Here is a 17,459-nt window from a genome sequence, read left to right on the forward strand (position 1 = left end):
TTACTATCTCAAAGTTAATGATTGATTCACCTGTAGGAGGCTGCTAAGCCTCTTCTAGCCGTCATGCTGCTGCGCCACACTGGATAGGAACACATGGTCTTCAGCTGCACTGAAGTCCATAGAGTTAAAGGATGCTGAAGTACAACTCTTGGTTATCAGGTTGTGAAGTTCAAGATGTCAAATAATCATCTGAGTCACTAAAAAAAATAGGCCAGTCAAAGTGAAATATTTTGATTCTTTTTCAATAACATGTATGTTTTCCTTTTCAGCTTCTCTTCTGAAAGGACTGAAACATGCAAACATTGTGCTGCTTCATGACATCATTCACACAAAGGAGACTTTAACACTCGTTTTTGAATATGTGGTGAGTAGAGTTATTAACGTTCTCAATACATTTCAGAATGCATTGACTACTATGGAAAAGCTATTTGCTGTCAGTGATCCGTGAATTGGGCCAAAATAACACTGTGCTTTCTTTAGAAGAGTGGAGATTAAAGGAGATGATGCTTTATAATGAAGTGTGCTGAAACAGAGGGCGGGGTGGGCTAGACCAGAGTCAGAGCTGGAGATGTGGCTTATAGGCTCTGTAAGGACTTTCCAAACCGGTTCAATATTTTGCTTCCTAGTTATGCTTGTAACTAGGAATGTTAGAGCATTTACTTGATTAATGTAATACAGTTAATTTTAAAGTAGATGAGGATAGTATAGGTAAGAAGAAAAACAAAATTCTTAACAGGTAGTTCCTTCATCAGAGGAGTGTGACAAATTTAAATGGCTTTTGTTGTGACTGGCTTCTGTGTAATGTCTTGTTATAAACAATGTCAGCTAAAAAAACAAAATCTGACACACAATTCAGAATTTCAGATTATTGTTATTTTTGCCATAGCTCATGGTTTAGCTACTAATTAAAACCTCAGTTTTCACAGTATACAGTGTAACGATCTAATTGTGTTCAGAGAATTACTTTCCAAAGTCTTGGGCTTCAACTCCTAATTAATCGTTTCACTTTCCCTGAGACAAACATACGGTATTTATGTAGAAGTACTTCAGCATTTGGCTTTGGAATTATGCAATGTTCTATCACAATTAACCTCCCAGTTTTCACAGAAGGGTCCAACAACATGTAATTTAAAAGAAACAAATGAGTTTAGAGAAGGTTGAATTTTCAGCATAATATCTGTTATTGTGTTGCAGTCAGTAAGGCTTTGCATTTATAACACACAGTGATTACTCGTTTAGTTTTAGAAATGGGAAATTGCCTACTTACTGTTACTATGTCCCTACTTAAGGCAGATGAGATTTTTTTTGTGTTTCTTGAGAGCATGCATGTCCACCATATAATGGCATAATCATTACATGATAGTCCACGACTTCTTGTTGGGAGAAGCTGATTACCCTGTCTATTTGCATAGAAATGCTACATTTTAATAATGAGGGTATTCATTTACAGGAGCCTACTGAGCAGTTGCATGTATTACATATGTTTTCCTCGTGTATGATGCAAATCTTATACTTTTTCTTAAAACGTGATTCCTCTGTCCCTAACTTATAAACTGTATTAGCATAGGAAAAGCTTTGGTATCTAATTTCATTTAACAGTCAGTGTAGAATTACTTGCAGACATGAACGCAAGTTCATACAGTTCTTTTTGGCTGTATTTAGCTATTTTAGTCAGAAATGGCTGAGAAATTAGGTATGTAGAATATTATTTTTATCCTTAAAATAGATGTTTTTGCATATAATACTCATATCAAATTTCTGGATTTTTCATGCAATAGTAGTGTTTATAAACTCTAGCTCTCAACCACGTGTTATAGCAGGTTGCCACCCTTAGTAAGCATGGGCACAGACTGAACCTCATGCAGCAGCAGTTCTTTTGAATTCACTTAGATATTTACTTTTAAACAGAGTGCTTTTGTGATCAAAACTGCTGGTGCTACACCTTTTTATTCCCTTGTGTTTGGTAGAAATCAAAACTGTGAGAGGATTTTGTTTGATAACAGTTTCAAGCAACTGATTCAAGTAGTATTTTATTATTATGCTATTTTGGCTGGTGGACAGAGTCTGGAAAAGGTGATGCTGAGGAATAAGGGGAAGGGTGTCTTGTTCTCTCTAACCAGCCTATGGAATACATCTTAATCATGTTGTAGCTTACTCCGACTCTGTGAGATGACAGAACTGCTTTAAAAAGACTGTTTTCATTATTCTGTAGTGTGAAGTTATGGGCTGATCGGATAGATAATGCTTCATGCTTGAGGATATCTTAAACTGTGTGCATGATACAGTTCTAATTGCATGATCACTAAGACCTTTTTTCTTTTTTTGTTCATTCAGTGCACAGTATGAATGTGCAGAGACAAGAATTAAGGTTGCCCATTCAAATTTACCAATTTTGGCTGGTTAATTATGCAATCTAACTATATAATTGATGTTATTGAGCTCCATGTCTGTAATGCTTCTTAAAACATCTGTACAGGGCTTAACTCAATATTACGTGTGATTTCTACAAAAATCAATAGAAATACTTATGCAATTAAAGCTACAGAGTGGTGGACGTTTTTGAAGGGCAGGCTGAACAAACCTTGGAGGCTTGAGTTTGATTTACTTTGTAAAGGAACATCACGGAACTCATGCGCTATTGTCGTTAATTACTATTGGCCATTTCAAATATAATAAAAATCTTTTGAATTAGATTTCATAATTAAATTTGGGATCAATGGTTACTAATCCAGCAAATGGAAACTTTGGGTTGATAGTTTGGTGACAGTTTCATTCGGGAATTAATACTGATGAAATGTCTGAGGTTATCGGAGGTGTTCAGTTTCAGCCTGAAAGAGTAGAATAAAACTTAATTTCATGTAGCACTTTTCAGAGCAAAATGCATTACAGTAATAAGTTAAAAGCTGCAAGCAGAATATCCTCCGAAAGGAAACGTGGCAGTGATTAAATTCCCTGAGTACCCCTACCTAGAATTTTTCTTTTTTTGTGCAAGTTTGTTAGACAAGTGAACATGACAGAACTTTCTAACCTTGACAGTAACAGGAAGCAAGACAAATCAATCTTTAAAAATGTATGTGACAGTTGTATGGCTGGGAAATTTCATGGTCCATACAATAAACATTTTGGTATTGTAAGGAATGCTACGTATTTCTGTGGAAGTTAAGAAAGGAGGCTTGCTCCTTTCAAATAAAAGAACTTAATTGAAAATAATTCAGTATAAGCAGTAGGGCATAATTTCTTTCTATGCTTTGGTAACTCTTATATCAGCTCTATGTAATTACTGTTGGTCATTCAAGCATACTGAAAAGGAAGCTGAAAGGAACTGCTGCCTATGATGTGAGCAGTTGTAAGGATGAGCTGTTCAAAACTTGAAGGATTGGTATTGTCTTTCATGTATGAATGGAAAATGTTGTGTTGTTGTGTTGTTATGTGGTTTCTTTGTTTGTTTGTTTGTTTTTTTGAAGTTAATTGTACAGATGTGTGCTAAATAGAACCTGAAAAAAAATGTGAAGTTTTGATACATTTTTCATATGCTGTTTAAAATCCTAATGGCTTCCAAACGAAAAAGGGATTTGCTGAAGTTCACATAACTTATGTTCACATAAGTTTAGTTCCCCTTATGCCCAGGTTGTATGGCAAGTGGCACTGATGTGGTCAATGTTGCCAAGGGAAATTAAGAATTTTACAGACAGGATCTCAGACCTTTTTACAGACATCTCTGAAGATGAGTACTCATCTCTTTCTACCACAATTGTCAGTGGCTGATACTATTTGATTCCTGACTTTTTAATTTAAAAACAGTTGTGTTTAGCAGAAATTTCAATTCCTGAAAGGCAGTTCAAACCAATGATATTGCAACTGGCTTGTTAGAATGATAATGACATCTTTAATGTTATGTGTAATTATGTAAGTATATTGTTATCCATAAATGAATTGGTAACTTGTCCTATTCCTGGCTTATAACAGTGAGCTTGTATAGCAATACTTTGCATTATGCTTTCAATATTTATGAACTAGATTTTAAATGAGAACAAATACATTTATAACTGGAAGTATGAGTAATGAGTAATATTATTTCTGCCTCAACAGTAAAAAAAAAAAGCCTCCAGACTAATCTAGTAATGTAATTTAGAACCAAACACTTTCAATTACCTTGCCTATTTTAATCTTTCTGTATGCTTTTCCTTTTTAAAGATTACTTTATATTAAAGAAGAAAGCTTAATTCTCATTGCTTGATTACCACAACTAAAATAACTTGTTACAGGAGCGTCTTAATGAAGTAAACCAACTACATTTTCCTCCTATTTCCTGTAAGAAAAGATGCAAGTTTTTCATTTTAGTGTTGATTGAAAAATCTGCTATCACTCTTTATTGCAATTAAGTATCACAGAGTTGAAGTTCTGAGATCTGAGATTTTGATTTTGACATGGGATGTCTTAGAGAAGCGTTATGCAAGAGAATTGTCAACACTTACTATCTAAAAGGATTAAAAAAAAATTTGCATTGAAAATGTTGAGTTTCTTATCTGTTAATAATGTGGATCAAAGCACATCATTGCTCTTCTGTTTAATTTATTAGTGAAACTATACTGAATCTATAGGTAGGATGGACTTGGTGGTATGTAAAAATAGTGCTGTGAAGAACATAGGAGAGAGCATGGAAAGCCTGTAGAGTCTCAGAGCTGCTTTAATTTCAGCTTAGCTACCCTGTTTTGATGTGAGTGAAATGTTGGCCATTTTCTTCCCTTTTGAGGTCAAGGTGTGTGTCAAACCAGGGGGTTCTTGCAGTGATCTTTGTCCAGCTCAGGAAAGGAGCAGAGTTTTTGAGGACTCCCAGGCATGATAACAGTGAATTTGATAGTTTCCACTTTCCTTAACCATTCCCCTGTTTCTTAAACCCCTGCCTCATTACCCAGGTTTGCCTCAAGTTGTACTATTTAAATTGCAGTCAATAAGACAACAGAATAAAGGAGCAAAGAGAAAGGAAATCCTGTACTTTTTAGAACAGGCTGAAGGGGAATACTGCTCTTGGGAAAGCTTTGTTTTTCAATTTTTAATGAGCAAATTGGAGATGGGAAATGCTAATGTCCAAGTGTAAGTTGGAAATGCAAAGTCAGCCTCAGGAGACAGGGATTCAGAAGGGATTTGAGAAGGAAATTGCTTGCTGCGTTGGTGTCTGGTAGAGACTGCCAGGTTCTGGAATCAGCAGGGAAGAAGGAATGAAAAAATCTATTTTTAAAGCTCAGCTATTCCTGCTAGGTGAAGGAGGCCTGGTGAGAGGCTCACACAAGCCTAGTGCGAGGAGAAATGTTACTCTGTTTTACTTTGAAGGTCTCACAAGTATACGCAGACCTCATCCGAAGATTAATCAAAACTGTCAGTCTAACAAACTGGGAGGTTTTGCCTATCTAAGTATCTACTCTTTGTACCATTTACCAATGTTTTTTATAACCTTATAGTCAAATGTGTAGTTCTGCAATGTGCTTTCCAACATTTGGTTGTTCTTTTAGTTAAGTATTAAGAAATGTATTCAATATAGAGTGTTAAAAAGCCTGGAACAACAAAAGAAGCGTAAGTAATACCAAAGTTGAGCAGGTGAATGAAATGGTAGAAACAAGGAAGATATTCTGTGTAGGAAACAAGGAAGATGTTCTATGTAATGTTCTACTCAGTACAGGTAAGGCTACCAGCCTTGGATATACAAGCAAAATATAAATCAACTGGTGGATGCCCCATCCCTGGAGACTTTCAAGGTGAGGGCTGGATCAGGCCTTAGGCATCCTGATCTAGCTGTGCATGTCCCTGTTTATTGCTGAGGTCTAGATTACCTTTAAAGGTCCCTTCCAATTTTAAGGATTCTATGATTCTATAAATCAACTGGAAAGCTGAGGGGGAAAAAGCAACCATTCAGAATGAATGGCTTATGAGGAGAAGTCACAGTATGGCTGTTTGGGGGGCGAGGTGGAAGGATGAGATACTTGAAAACCATTGAATAAATCATAATGACAGAGACCTATTTCCATGTCAATGGTAAAGAGAATAAAAAAATCAAATGACCTAAGATTGTGGTAAGGAAGAGTGCAATTAAACTATAAAACTCTTTAATGATAAGGATAATAAAGCACTGAAAAAGATATTATGGAGTGATGGTTTCTCTATGACTGGCAATTTTAGTTTTAGGGTTTTTTTTAATTGGTAATTTCTATGTAGGTCGCTTGAAAGTAATGCCTCCTATTTGTTTCCATGGAAACTACGACATTTAGAAAGAGCACAACAACACTATTTGATAGAACAAATTCTCAGCTATGAAACACTGCTTTTCAACAGTGTCAATACCTTTAGCTGTGTATTTTTGATGGCAGTGAACAAAAGCTGCATCAGGAGGGGTGACCAACTGTCGCTGTTGTCATTACTGAAATGTACCACTCACTGCTTCACTGTGCTCACATCCACTGTTTGGTCTCCAGAAATATTCAGCAATGATGAATGTCAGTAGGTGCATTTTTTTCCATGTGGAGGAATTCAGTGACATCTTTGCTTCATGTGCACTTCCACAGCAGGTACCATTTTACCAGACTGCCCCTCTGCTGCCATCTGTCACACTGCAACAAAATGTAATGTAGTACTGGTGGGAAGGTTCAGCCTCTACTACCACATTACCAACATCCATTTCTGACATTATGGGACAACATCATAACATTGGAGGCATTACTTGAAGAATAGCCCTTGTATAAATACAGATTTCTGCTCAACTCTACCAAAAGTAATATTCGTCATCTTTTAATGTCAGTAATAAACTGGCTTTGTCCTGTTCCCTCTGAGGTGAAAACTGACAGTGTCTCAACTTAGAGACTGTCCAATCTAGTTAAACTATTTTCTCTTGCTCTTTAATAATGTGTGTTATAATTGCTGTTTAATTTCTCTAACAATGAAATACTCTGATTTACTTGGTGCAGATTAGGGGGAGAAGGCAAAAACAGTTGGAGAGGTGATGACTGTAAATCTTAAAAATAGATTTTCACTTCTCAATCATAAAATGTACCATTTTAGTACCATTAGTAAAAAATAAAGATCTAAGACATTGTTGGAAACAGAAACTTGGGGTGAACATTTCTGGCAAAGTAATTATATTTTTAAAAAACCTTGGAATCAGGATAAAGATATTAATAATTGCAGTTATCTTTATAAAATGGCTGTAGTTTTATGATATTAAAATAGTGTGTAATCAAGAATTTAGTTTGAATAATAGACAGATGCAACAATTGAAAGTAAAAACAGTTCTGATTGTTTATTCTTGTCTTACTGTTTTGAGTATAGAAGGTATAATCCATAGTAGCACTGTTATTCTTTTCACATCTTAGTCTGAACTGCAATTTTTCCCATAAAATTTTTATTAATTCTGTGATTATATATGGACAGTTGGGATTGGGAGGCATGGCTGAAAATAAACCACTCAGCCAATGTGGAGAGAGGTCTGCCGGAGGATGCTGAAGCTTTTAGTGAAAGTGTTTGCACTGTTCTTTCCTGCTGTGAAGGTAGCAACTTCTTTGTAGCACAGCATACTGCCGTAGCAGACTCATCTTGTGCTGTGTGTCCAGCCTACTATCGTGACCACACTTGTTTTTGTACCTGGTGTTCTGTTATGGCTGTTTGTGTCTCATCAGCACTCAGCTGTGTGGTCTGCTTTATACGGTCCTGGGGTGACCTCTGTCCCCATCAGCTTGGGGCTGTCTGTCATACTACAAGGAGAAACTTTCTGTATCTTCAGAAGTGATGATGATGACTATTGTTGTATTTGTGGAGTTAGTTGACGTAGGGAGTATAAGTCAGTGCTGTGTGAAACCTAAAGATTAAGCAAATTAAAGAAAGAGTGCACACACTTATCTCTGCATGCGCATTGCAGGTTGCTCAGTTTGTAAAAGTTGTCCCAGCATGTTGACTTTGTGGACTGTAATTCCATCACAGTTTAAACAAGGTGATGATCTGCTGCTGCATTTTGGTCATAGTAAACAGAAATTCTTACTGTTTTGTGAGATGTGATTTTTTTTTTTCCTTAAAATAATCAAGTTAAGTGTTTGCTGTCTCTTCAGCCTGCTTCACGTGGAAAGCAAGTTTGATACTGTTATTAAGGTGGACACAGAATAAGAATAAAGAAGAGGCATCTGAAGAAAGCTGAATTTTGCTAAAACCATTGTGGTTTGCTTGCCAACTCTTTGCAAGCAGTGTGAGTCTCAGACCAGGTTGTTCTGTATGCAGTGAGCAAAGACTTGGTATCAATAAATATATAATTGCGTAATACCACCCACACAACTGTATTTTCCCTTTTTTCTCTGGGATTTTCAGGTAGGTTTGTTTATGTATCATGTACTCCCAAGTCTCCCAGCCTCCTTTTCTATATAGAAATGCTCGTGTATTTTCATATATTTGCCTTTATTGGCCATGTGACAGTGATCCAAGTCACTGGAAACATCTGTTAGCAAAATTGTTTTCATTAAAGATGTCTTGTTTTTGTTTTCTTTTTTATATTTTTTCTTGAATCCCTAATATAAGTCCTTCCCCCGCTACTTAAGCCAGCTGCTGCTATTGCCTTCTGCTGTTTTTCTGGAAGTTGCTCAGTTATGGCTTTTAGGGCACTCTATGTGAGCATGGCTAATGCTGTGTGTTCTCATATGGGGAAAAGCCTGAATTGTAGAAAGTCACAGAAATATATGGAAATGAAGGTCTGCGACATTTTTGAAAACACCAGAAGTATTGAACTGTTGTGCAGTAATCTGCAGAACGCTTTGGCTAGAGGATACATTCAATTTAAATGGAATTAACTTCTCTTTGTTCTGTTGTCACATCAAATATTACCACTGCCTGTGTTTTTATTGGTAAATTGCATTATCAGTTTGAGAATTTGTCGGTGACAAAAGGGGCAGTATTTTAGTCAGTGAAACTGCTAGGGCATGAATAATGTGTTCTCTCCTTTTAACAGAAAAGAATGGCTTGCAACAGTCTTGCTGCCCAAGTGAAACAATACAATCTGTCTGCTGCATGATGTCATTGCCAGAAGCCAAATAGTGCAGTTTTTGTTTTAATGGAAGGGTTCTTTCACATTGCTGGTTTTACATGATGGGAATGTGGTTGGAAATGCTTCCTGTTCCGTTCACAAGCCCCGGGCTCTGCATGCATTTCAGCTTCAAAAATGACAGCTGAAACCAATTAGGCAGAATTATGGGACAGCTAAGTCACATGTAGGTTTATCATCACAGAGGATGAGGAGGGAAAGAGAATGTATTGCATGGGAAATAGAAATGGCTAGTTTAATTAGAAGAGAATGACGGTCAAATTATTATGAAAAAGGGCTGTGGAAGTAGAGCCCATTTCATGTCATTGGCAGTGCCTTTAAAAGTAGACATCCTGCTATTTGTCTGAACACATTTTGTGTAAGTTAGCAGAGCCTCTGATTTCTGAGCAAGAGAGCTGAGCAAAATATTTGACATTCAAGTGAAGCACAGAGCATATCTGAGGACATTTGTAGGTTGTGGTTTACTCATTTATTCATAATTGGAATTCTTTCTTCAACGGGAGTCTGTATCGTCAACATTTGTCTCTTTTTTCCTTTTTTTTTTTCCTGTTTACAGACTCTCTTTCTTCCAGAAATAAAATGCAATGTATGTAAACCTTGGTTCAGCTGTATAAATATCAGCCTGGGTCCTTTTCCCCTCAGCAGACAATTATACACAGTATGGTCACAAGCATACACATGCTTGTCTGCTAACCTAAAACAGAGCCTTACTGAGCAGAAATGACCTGCAGACTTATACACTGCCATGAATCTACAGCAAAACTCGAATACATTTCTTCATGTGAACCGAAATACAGAATTTATTGAGAGAAAAATATTTGAAATTTATGGAGGTTGGAGTAAGTCAAAAGTAGGCATTGACTGATGTACTTCTACACAGAGTTCAGAAACAGAAGAATGGAAATAGCGTGCTGTAGTGGTAGTTTTCTATTCCTTCTCTTCTAGTCCCTAACTAGAATTCACGATGCCCATCCAGGGATGATCCTGGGACTTGCAGAGTTTTCTGATGGAAGTCCAGTTACTTGCTATGTGCACTGAGGTAAGGGTTTGTGTTTTATATAGCTGAGAGAAGGTAGCACAAAGACTTGATGGAGCCTACCTCAAGGACATGCAGCTACATGTGCCAGAACCCCAAATTCAAATTGCATCTCTGGAGCAATGCTGTTCTGGTCTAATTTAGCAAAATACATCTGCTTGAAGAAATCTGATGCTAACAACATTGATCGGTTAATTTGCCTCAGAAAAATTTTCATTTGTACCTAAGAACTTTTTCTTTGAAGTTTCACTGTGTCAGAAACTTCACTTTAGTCTTTCACAGCTCTTAATGATGTAGATTGCATCCACAGAGCCAGTGGAATTGCTTCTGTGGGAGGCATTGGTGGGAGGAGGTCGAATTGCTTACTTAAACCATAACAGATTTTGCACAAAGTGTAGTGTTAAGTGGCAAAGTCAAATTCTTAAAATTAATGGGTGCCAATAGAAGGATTGCCTGTGTGATCTCTTTTGGGCATCCTTGGAAGAGCCTATTGTGCAGATCTGCAGAGGAATGTGCAGTGGAGTTATGACCTGGTGTTTATTGCACTTCTCTCTCTCTCTCTCTGTTTTTTGGCTTTTTTGTGATGCCACAATGGAAATCCTCATCATAACCACAGTTTTTTGCTGTCATTGCAAGTTTGCATTACAGTTCAGAAATAGTAGACTTCTTCTATTCCACATGAGATTCTGTCTCCCTTGCAAAGTGTCACATGCTCACCTGTAACAAAAGTCAGTCAAAAGAGAGAAGGCCAAATACTCTGAAAATTGAAAACCAAAGTGTTTTTATTGACTTCCCTAAATCAGTGCTCCTGCAGACTCTTTTCTCTGTGCTTCAATTCCCTACCTGATAAAAAGGAATAATGTCACATCTCCCCTGAATTGCTCTCAAAATCATTTATGTTTGTGAAGCATGTGAATAGCATAGCAATAAACAGGGCAGGAAAGCCCATGAGATTAATATTTCTGCCTTCATGTAGTAAATAAGTCGGAGACTGCAAGCTGTGTGAGAAAGGAACGGAGAAAAAAACAACCCACCACAAAACCAGAACAGCTGTTCTGTAATCAAATACTCCTAATTCTGCTCCATGAGTGTGTCTCATCCTGCAAGGAGGAAAGCATGCAGTCACATCAGGCATTTGTAAAGTTATCACAGTGTAAATTCATTGAGCAAACAAATGAAGGGTTGGATAAACACTATTAATCATGGAGTTTCCTTGCTTTTGAGTTCTTCACAATGGAAGCTTGATTTATCTCTGTTCAGTTCTATGTAGCTGAGATAAACAGATGACTGCTAACATGCTATTTGTACATACACCTGTGGGTAGGTTAGTGGAATTTTAAGAGCAGGAAAGATGAGATTTTTAATTTATCTGAAATATCAAATAATCTGTCAGTGTGGAATTACCTGTGGTAATTTGTCTGTGTTGAGGGCTTACAGTGCAACTGACAGAGCTGTTAGACGCTATAGCTCGAAGCAGAACTGGCCTAGCTAGATCAGCTGGGGATTGGAATGTGTGAGACAGGGATTGCCAATTACTGGGGAGTCCATAATGCATTCCTAGTGTATCCTGCTTACCTGTAAGGCATCCTCGCCTCGGAGATACTGGAGAGAGTCAAAGGTGTTTGGTTCATTTGTTTTCTTCTTTATTACCTCGTTTCAGCATAGTTTTGTGTTGTAACAAATACATAATTCTGTCCTGAATTTTCTTTTAGAGAGTATGTTTAATTAGACCAGAGTGCTAGCCACAGCAAACCCTTACAGGTGGTGTGTCATGCTGTATCTGCAGCCACTGTTCCACTTGGCAAAGCGTGTTGCCTTCTGACTTGAAATATAGTGAGAGAGGAAAAGTATAGTCTTCTATATGGTGTCACAGATACACAGGGAATGCCATTAGAAAAGTACTTTTGCCCAGTTTTCTCTGTTTCCTTTTCTCATGCTTTCCTGAATGTTGCATTCGTGGCTTCATCTGCACTGCCAGCTGAGCACACAAGCACTGGAGCAGGCACTTGCCTGCTGAGAGAAAAAGGTTTAGAAGTAGCTCTCTGATGTACTGTCAGCTTTCCTGGCTGTACTATTTAATTCAATGCATTGAGCCCCTACCTTGGGAAAAGAATAGCAGCTGATGTTGTGTTATCCCACTATCTTCTTTTTTTTTTAAGTGAGGAGCAACTTACTATAATTTTATGACCTTCTTTCCTGGTTGGTTACATAGTGTTTCGTTGCTTTTATCAAAAAGATTAACTTATTCTCAAGAGAAGTTCTTGAAAGATTTAACACAAAATACTTTGCATTTCTGTTTACAGTGTGAATGAAGATCTGGAGGTTTCTCTATGTATGTAGCTTGTGAGAAGGGGAAAAACAGATGCCAAAAGGCTGCTGCAGTTGCTGCTCACTGACTGTTAGTTTTCAAGGATTCTCTAGAAGTTGTTGCATGTATGAAATTTGCAATAGATACCAATAATCAGTTTTTGCAGGAGAACTACTGATGCAAGTTATACATGTTACTGATGCCGGTTGTTCTGGTCCTTGGGATAGGAAGAAGTAAGCAGTGAATGACACATAACACAAATCGTAGTTTTGTGTTTGGTCATAGTTGATGATGCGTGGAGGAAAAGTATCCAGATGGTAACTGAAATGTAAGTGGAAAAAAATGGGTTTATTATTGTAAATGTATTGGAAATAAAACAATTTGTGTAACTAGTGATGTGACTGAAGAGCAGGGTCTTAGAAAGCTCTTAGGTTGTTTTTTGTTTTGTTTTGTTTTGTTTTTTTTTAATGACAGGGTTAACAGGTGACTTTCTTATTTTCCTTACTGTTGATAACAGTAACACAAAACAAAGTTGTCTGATGTGCTGATGAGTATTGAAGGATGATATCTGGTCCATTTTGGCACAGCTTATTGATACAGTTGCAGAAAACTAAAGGGGAACCGCTGTATGGACAGTAATATTCACTAACTTGGGTATATTCTTCGGTTTCTTTGTAAATGTGTTCACTAATTTTACAGTGGTAACTGTGAGCTGAAGTATGTATTACTGCAGCTTGTGTTTTGGAGGAAGTTCTGTTCTGTGATACTTGTGGTGGTGCATCTGTTTGACTGTGAGATTTGCATGGCTTGCTTTGGGACCCAAGCAGTGTCCTGCATTGAAGACATTTGCTATCTTGAAACCAAGGAAGAACAACCAAAAAAGGTGTGATAGTGCACATCACACCATTGCAACGTTTATTCCACGTGTGCGTTGCATTGCCATCATTTTTGAAGATGATACGCAGTTGTGGTCAGCGTTGTTCTTGCATCATAGCAGATGTAAATTTCCCTATGTATCCATCTGACGATTCTCCAAAAGAGCACTATGCTGCACAGAGAAACTGCTTTAGTCTGTGGAAAGCAGTTTTTATCCAAAATTCTCACTTTCAGACTTCCCCTATTTATCTGGTCTGTACTGGATGCGAGGCAGGCATCACCAAGCAGCTTTTCAAGGAATGCTGGATGATTTTTACCAGATGTGCTCTGAAACCAGATGCAGAAGTCAGAGTGGTTATGGTGGTTATTCCACTGCATATTTTTGCTTTGTTTATTCTGAACGTAATTCCAGAAGCTGAGTTGTGCAAACAAATCAGAGAAACAAAATGCCACTTCACTGAGAGTATGCTGCTGATTGGTAGGAAAGTGAGGAAATGAAAGAAAAGGAATTCAGAGAAATAATGTTTTCATAGTAAAAATAATAAGTATCCATTAGTAAACAGTAAGCATTATACCAACGAATAGCATTAATCAATACACTGCTGGTCTCTTTATTTTCTAAAAGATTTTATGGTGTATTTGCAGGAAATATATGCAACTGCAAAGTGAAAATGTAGTGTTTGAGTCTTCAGTGAGGAACTTTGCTAAAGCTTCTGTAATTAATAGCTGTACATGTGTATATGTATACCATGGGCTTCTTTTTGAGCTGAACGGTATTATCAAATACTCTGACGTGCTATGCCTTTTAAATTTATTTTCTAAATCACTAAACCATTCTTAACCTAAAATTATATTTAGAAGGCAAAGTTTTAATGAATAGCATTTGAGGTTCTGCCTTAGTTTCTTCCTTTTCCCCTGTATGTTAACTGTATGGTATTGACAGTGATGTGGTCATACAAACTATAAAATGATGCTGAAATTCAAATAATTCATTTACCATATGCAGGACATTGGAAACAAATTCAATTTACATTAATTGAATATTCATATCAGTCAGGTTAAGATTATTAAAAAAATAATAGCCTAAAGGTACGTGTGTGTGTGAAAAATCTCCTTATTTTCCATTTGTTCTCTCCACTCCGAAGTAGGAGGATATTTATTATTGTAGTCATACAGATATTAATACACCTTTTTCCATCTGGCTTTCTTTTAGCACACTGATTTATGTCAGTACATGGACAAACACCCTGGAGGGCTTCATCCAGAAAATGTGAAGGTAAGAGTCAAAAAGAGGACACAATTGACAAGTACAGTAATGATAAATGTATGTATAAACTCCTGCTTCTGTTGAAGCTAATTACTAGCTAAAGGGAAAATGATTGGCATTTGAAGTGTGTATATATATATATACATGTACATACATATGCATACATATATATACATATATAGTAAAGATATTTGAACTTTCCTCTAAAAAGAACTTCTGTAATCTCTAAAATTGATTCCAAGACAGAAGGCATGAGTAAATAGTGTTACAGTGTTGGTAATCCCTCTCTTCCATTCAAGGGTTTGCTCTTAGGACAAGACAATATGGCCATAAAACTCCCAAGTAAAAATGTTGTAGGTTCCAGAGGGGTACCTCAATGTAAGGTTATGGTGTCTGAGGGGACTGTAACAAGTTATTAGCTGATTGTACTGCTTTTTGTTTGAATATATAAAATCCTTTAGCCCCTTCATTCTGATTAGGCATTTTTGTAGCTGATCTCACTGTTTTTCATTTTTCTGTTCTAAGGTAGATATTAAGAATCATTGTGCAGCAAGGGGTGTTATTAGCAGGATTTACTGGATAAATAGATTGGGAGAGGCTTGATTCGGTTGCCTTCTGGGTATTAAGCCAAATTATTTTAGCATTAAAGGGAAGCCAGTCAGACAGGCAAAGGGTGTCTCGTGCATGTAGATCGCACAGATAGTTGTTACACTTGTCTTGCACTTTGACATCATTCCCATTGTTGTTCTTTGGAAGTGCTTAGAACTTTTCTTTTCATGCTGAGACTTTTTCTCGGTGTCTTGTTTCCCAAACACAGAAATTGAGAAATTCATGGAAAAATAAGTATATTTTTTTCTGGAAAATTCAAAAGACCTGTTTGGTTTAAGGAAACAAAATATTTCAGATGAGGCAATAAATTATTTTTTGCAATAGCTGATCACTGTTATACATCAGACCATTATATAACATGGATTAATTTTCTGCCATCTTTTACTGAAAAGTGACATGTGCAGTATATTGAATTAAATGAAAATAACTGCTGTCAAAAAAGAAAATAAGTTCTTTCTTGTTCTACATATTTGGCCAAAATGAAATAAACAGATTTCCTTTTGAAAATAACTGGTATGCATGCTGCAAGTTAGCATTCTTGTAACCTGTGACTGTCACTCAGACATTTCGGCAGGGTGGGCAGGAAAGGTCTTTCAGGAGGCACTGCCTTTACAGTCCCTCTCTGAGTGCAGCCCTGGAATGTGGGCCGTGTGGGAGCTCTTCCTCACAGCTTTTGAGCTTCTTCACTGATGCGTTTCAGAAGTTTTATTTCACATGCTGAATGTGTTTCTTGATACAGTGACTGCTTCATCTCCCTATGTGGAAAGCTGAACGTTCTGCCCTGTGAGCTTTGGGATAAACTACAACTGGTTTTGAAAGTCCCTTATGCTGCTTCAACCTCATAGGAATACTGCAAGGCTGCAGCACTGGATCACCTAAGTCCTACTGTGTAGCAGTCATTGTAGCTTTAATTGCTCCCCACTGTGAGGAGATTGGAATTCACATAATTCTACCTTTTCTTGACAATATCAGGGCCCAGTGAGCTTTTGTTGGAGGAGGACAGGCGTACATGGATAATTAGGCTTGCTAATGCATTACTCCTCTAAATCTTGAGTTACCTGTCTTCTGAAGCAGATTTATCACAGAAACCATATATAAGTGTTGAGGCAGGAGGAAGGCTTAGCAGGAAAGCTTTGCTATTTAGTTGGCTAGATGCCCTGGGGGCATTGCTAAGTGCTGGGTGAGTTGTGAAGGGAGCTGCAGCAGGAGAAGCTTTTTCCTCTCAAAGCTTGCTGCATATACTCCTTCAGCTGCCTTTACAATGTAGGAGCAGTGTTCAGCAACACTTTTCAGAGTTAATGGGAAATATTTCTTTAAGTAGCCATGTCCGATGTACTGCTAGTTCCTTTTTTTTTTTTTTTTTTTTTTTAATTAAATCCAAATGGATTATTAATAGAAAACAAACTGGAGAAAGAGGGAAAAAACATGGGGAAGTTGGAGCAGATGGAACTGTAAATGTCAAGGCCATAAATGTCCTTTTGGACAATTACAATTACTTCTTCTTCTCTTAGACAATATTAATGAAGATTGATTGTTGGATCTATTAGCAGGCCAGCAGCGAAAGCTAGCCTTAATTTAAAGCAGTACTAAAACCTGGCATGGTGATTTGAGCTCCCACCATTCTAACACTGAATCAATCTGACTGGGGTTTCAGTGGATTCTTTACCTGTTCTGAATTGTGAGGCAAAGAAAACTGCTCAGCTAAATGCAAGGCTTTCTTCAGCAAGGAGGACAGGCTGTGCAGAGCAAGAAACTCAGTCCCGAAGGCAAGCAACTCCCAGGCCACAGCCAGCCTGCAAATTATAAGCTGACATTGCTCTTTACTTGCAGAGGGATATGATGGTTACTGCATAATATCTTAATGCTTTGTTGCACAGTACTCAATTTGTTAATGTACATAATCACTACTCTGAGGCTTTGTCACCTATTTTGATTCTAGCTTCTGGACGCAGTTGTCCATCCAGAACTATAGCTGATATTCAAGGGTTGAACTGAGCTGTGTTAATTAGTCTCCTCTCCCTGCCAGCTCTTTCTTGCTACAGTTTCAGAATTTAGACATTGTTTGTTCAGAATTGCTGGCTATGTGATCTCCAAATCCATTTTTAAAAACTTCCACTTGAGCAATTATATTCCAGAAGCAACAAATTAGTCTTGGCTCTCTGGGGCTAACCTGTGGGATTAAGCCATTGATGCTCTCCTTGTGTGACCAAAGGCCCCCTGCCTTTTAATTTTGTTCTGGAGGAAGCTACAGCCTACTAATGGATGTTTCTGTCTGGCTTGTTGCCATCTGTTA

General features: G+C 37.4%; 1 protein-coding gene across 7 annotated transcripts in view; it reads left to right on the plus strand.

Annotated features, from left to right (window-relative positions):
* Positions 1–17,459, plus strand: part of CDK14 (cyclin dependent kinase 14) — a 307,407-nt gene that overhangs the window by 120,101 nt on the left and 169,847 nt on the right. For all 7 annotated transcript variants that reach the window (XM_048950388.1, XM_048950391.1, XM_048950389.1 and 4 more), the window contains 2 exons: positions 270–364; positions 14,504–14,566. In XM_048950388.1, coding sequence (XP_048806345.1) covers positions 270–364; positions 14,504–14,566 — 158 coding nt within the window. The remainder of the gene's footprint in view (positions 1–269; positions 365–14,503; positions 14,567–17,459) is intronic.

The sequence above is a fragment of the Lagopus muta genome, chromosome 7 (assembly GCF_023343835.1).
Source record: "Lagopus muta isolate bLagMut1 chromosome 7, bLagMut1 primary, whole genome shotgun sequence".
NCBI classification, from domain to species: domain Eukaryota; kingdom Metazoa; phylum Chordata; class Aves; order Galliformes; family Phasianidae; genus Lagopus; species Lagopus muta.